The following is a 3,076-nucleotide window of genomic DNA, read 5'->3' on the forward strand; positions in this document are numbered from 1 at the left end:
GTAGCTGTGTGGAGCGGGGGGGGGGGGGGGGGGGGGGGGGGGGGGGGGGGGAGTATTTCTGACAGATGTTATTGGTGAAATATTTTTGGAAATAATAAAAAACTAATGTCTTTGATTTTGATTCTTCTGTTGAACCTGAGGGATTTTTTTCCCTCAAACCTGTTGGACTAATAACTAATAACTAATTAAATAAATGCATTAACACTGTAGTTGTGACCTGTGACCTCTGTGTGACCCCTGATACTGTTTCTACACAATTATCCAATCACTTAAAAAGTAAGAATGTGACTTTAATTAAGAAGAAAATAATAAACATAGTTCAAATAATGCAATAAACAACCTTACCTACAGGAAGAAAATAATAAACATTGATCAGATAATGCAATAAACAACCTTACCTACAGGGGGTGCTACTGTCTGTCTGTATTAAATCAAATACCAACTTTGTCATTGAACACATTTTCTTTTAATTTCACGGTACAAAACATACAAACGTATAAAAATAGAACCATCTCTCGTCTCGACTCCGTGTCATTGGCTCAAATATATCCAATGATGTCGTTACATATGATTGGTTGACGGCTGCCCGTTTTCATCAGCGCAGCAAACTGGTAGAAGTCCGTGTCCATTTGGTGCAGTCCAGTGTGAGACTGGTGAAAGAAGGGTTTCAACGTCTGGAGCCCGGCGGGGCAGGACATCCGTTTGGGAGCCTCGGCGGCCCGGCCGACCCTCCTGGGGTCCGCGGGCCTCGTCCTCATCTCCACACTTTTGGACATCCCGCCCAGTCTCTTCCGCATGTTGTCCAGAATGTCTTTGGCCAGACGTCGACTGGGCTTCAGGTGAGCCGGTTCAGGACTCTCTGGGAGGTCCATCCAGTTCTTGATGAGGTCCGCGAAACTGTTGTCGCCCAGAACCAGGGGCTGTCTGTTCCTGCTGCGGCTCAGCAGCAACGTGGTCCAGTCCTCCGGGTCGCCCGCCACAAACGAGGTCCAACGCTCCAGGCAGGCGTCCGAGGTCGATTTGGGCCGAACCCGACAAGAAGGTCCTCGGTTCGTGCGCAGACAGGCCGAAGAGGAGACCCTAACGTTCCTGCTCCTCCGCAACACCACACCTTCGTCCTGCCACGACGCCTCCGAGTATCCAGAGTCAAAGTCCACGCTCTTCTCGCTGCTGGGGGAGCACTGCGCCAGGCGGTCGTGCTCCTGCCGCTCGTTCTCCTCCTCCTCCAGCGGGCTGGCCAGGCAGCAGGCCGAGTCGTACGTTCCCGCCTCACTGGCGTCGGACCCTCTCAGCTGAGTGACCTGCTCCTGCTGGGCCTTCTGTCTGCAGCGCCGGGCCGCGGCGAAGGAGCCGACACACGGTTCGCTCAGCGGCCTCGGCCGACCGGTCTGCTTCAGGTCCTGCAGGGACCTCATGGCGGACTGGACCTGGTCTCGGAGGCAGTCGGTGGAGTCTCCGAAACACAGCTGCAAAACAGAAAGACAGCAGTGGCTCAGTGGAGCAGGTAGAACTGGAACAGAGTCTGCAGAACTGTAGGAAAGAATGTTGAAGTCGTTTCTTTTTAACAGCCGATCACGACTAATAAACGTTGGCCGTTCCCCCGTCAAGACTTCAGCTGTTCCCTGAAAGAGTTCCAGATCGAGGTCAGTAAGATTTCTAGCAGCTGAGATCATTCTGCTTCACTGCAGGACATTCCTGACGGACCTCAGAACAGACCATTCCACCAAGTACAAGTCCAGAGGAATTAAAAAAAAAAACCAGAGCCACGACTCTGAGAACAGCAGGCACGTTTCTAAGTCAGGAAAACTTTCCCTGATTTCCAGAGCTGGAGGGGAAGTTTGAACAGAATCATGGAGGAGTGCCGAGGCCAACTCACCCTCTCTGGACTCCCCCCCCTCACCCCTCCCTCCCTCCCCCGACTCTCAGGATGTGGACTGGGCTGTATTATAAATCAGGAAATGACTACAGTGTGTAGGAATTACACACACGTTCTGTTTCTGTTCTACATTTGATATAAAGAAATGTTCAGAGTTCAGTCTCGGACGCCACGGTGCCGTGATGTGGTCAAAGCTGTGGCTGCAGGGACACTGGGACCCACAGAGGGACACCCTGGTCAGAGGGAGCTCTTCTGATTGGCTGCTTCACAGCACAGTGACAAACACAGGGACCTCAGAGTCAGTTTAGTTTAGTTTAATTTACTTTAACAAACCCCGACCTCTAGTGTCAGTGAAAACACATTTACAGACAGAATTCAAACTCCGTCGTGGACTCACCATTGCAGGGAGGTGAACAGGACGTCAGGATTCTCTCTGCTCTGATCTGCTCCTTGTTTAAGTTAAAGTCGGTCCTCGGTCCTCTTTGTTTAAGTTAAAGTCGGTCCTCGGTCTGACGATCACTGACGATAATAACCTCGATACGAACAAACTGCCATCACATCGATAAGATCCACGCGGCTCAGCTGTGACGTCTCTCCGTGTGTCCACTCTCCTCTGAACCAGATGAAGCTCAGTCTGTGGACTTTGACGAAGCCGAGCGTTATCCCTGCAGCCAATCAGCGCAGAGCATCAGGGAACCGACCAATGACAGGTCTCCTGAAATAAGATCCATCCCTGAGCAATTAAAGCTCCTCGCGCTGTAACTGCATCACAGGGAAGTTTAGACTCGTCATTACGGTAAAACCGCAGTTAAAATATTATTATTATTTTATTAAAATAATATTTTATTATCTCTGAGTTTGTTACCAGAATCAGTGAACAGTGAAACCGAACCTTGAAGATGTGAACAGTTGACATGAACACACACACCAACAGATCTGCCCGAATTACATTTACATGACGCCACCTTGTGGCCGTGTGTGCAGCACTGACTCTGCATATAAACCCTTTCACACGTCGACTCTAACGACTGTTTTCAGTTGCTAATCTGAACCATTTGGTCGGAGTGAGAAAACAAAGGCCCGCGGTCTGACAGTGGCCACTGACGGAGACAACACTCTGTATTGTAATTCAGTGGGAAACAGCAGCTCACATGGTCACATGGGCCAACGGTCCAATCACGACGCAGTGAAGGTCCACTG

At 50.3% G+C, this 3,076-nt stretch overlaps 1 protein-coding gene across 2 annotated transcripts; it reads right to left on the reverse strand.

Moving 5' to 3' along the window:
* Window positions 1-443: 443 nt before the first annotated feature.
* inka1b (inka box actin regulator 1b) lies at window positions 444-2,510 on the reverse strand. Of its 2 annotated transcripts, none has more exons than XM_008319683.3 (3): window positions 2,358-2,510; window positions 2,274-2,325; window positions 444-1,466 (listed from the first exon to the last, which is right to left on the reverse strand). In XM_008319683.3, exons 2-3 carry the CDS (start codon window positions 2,274-2,276, stop codon window positions 540-542), a joined length of 930 nt encoding a protein of 309 aa, XP_008317905.1. In that variant the 5' UTR covers window positions 2,277-2,325; window positions 2,358-2,510; the 3' UTR covers window positions 444-539. The 2 variants fall into 2 exon arrangements, with proteins under 2 accessions (XP_008317905.1, XP_024916227.1); XM_025060459.1 differs by having other exon boundaries at window positions 2,274-2,317; window positions 2,355-2,510.
* Between the last annotated feature and the right edge of the window lie 566 nt (window positions 2,511-3,076).

The sequence above is a fragment of the Cynoglossus semilaevis genome, chromosome 11 (genome assembly GCF_000523025.1).
Source record: "Cynoglossus semilaevis isolate Cse_v1.0 chromosome 11, Cse_v1.0, whole genome shotgun sequence".
In the NCBI taxonomy this organism is placed as follows: domain Eukaryota; kingdom Metazoa; phylum Chordata; class Actinopteri; order Pleuronectiformes; family Cynoglossidae; genus Cynoglossus; species Cynoglossus semilaevis.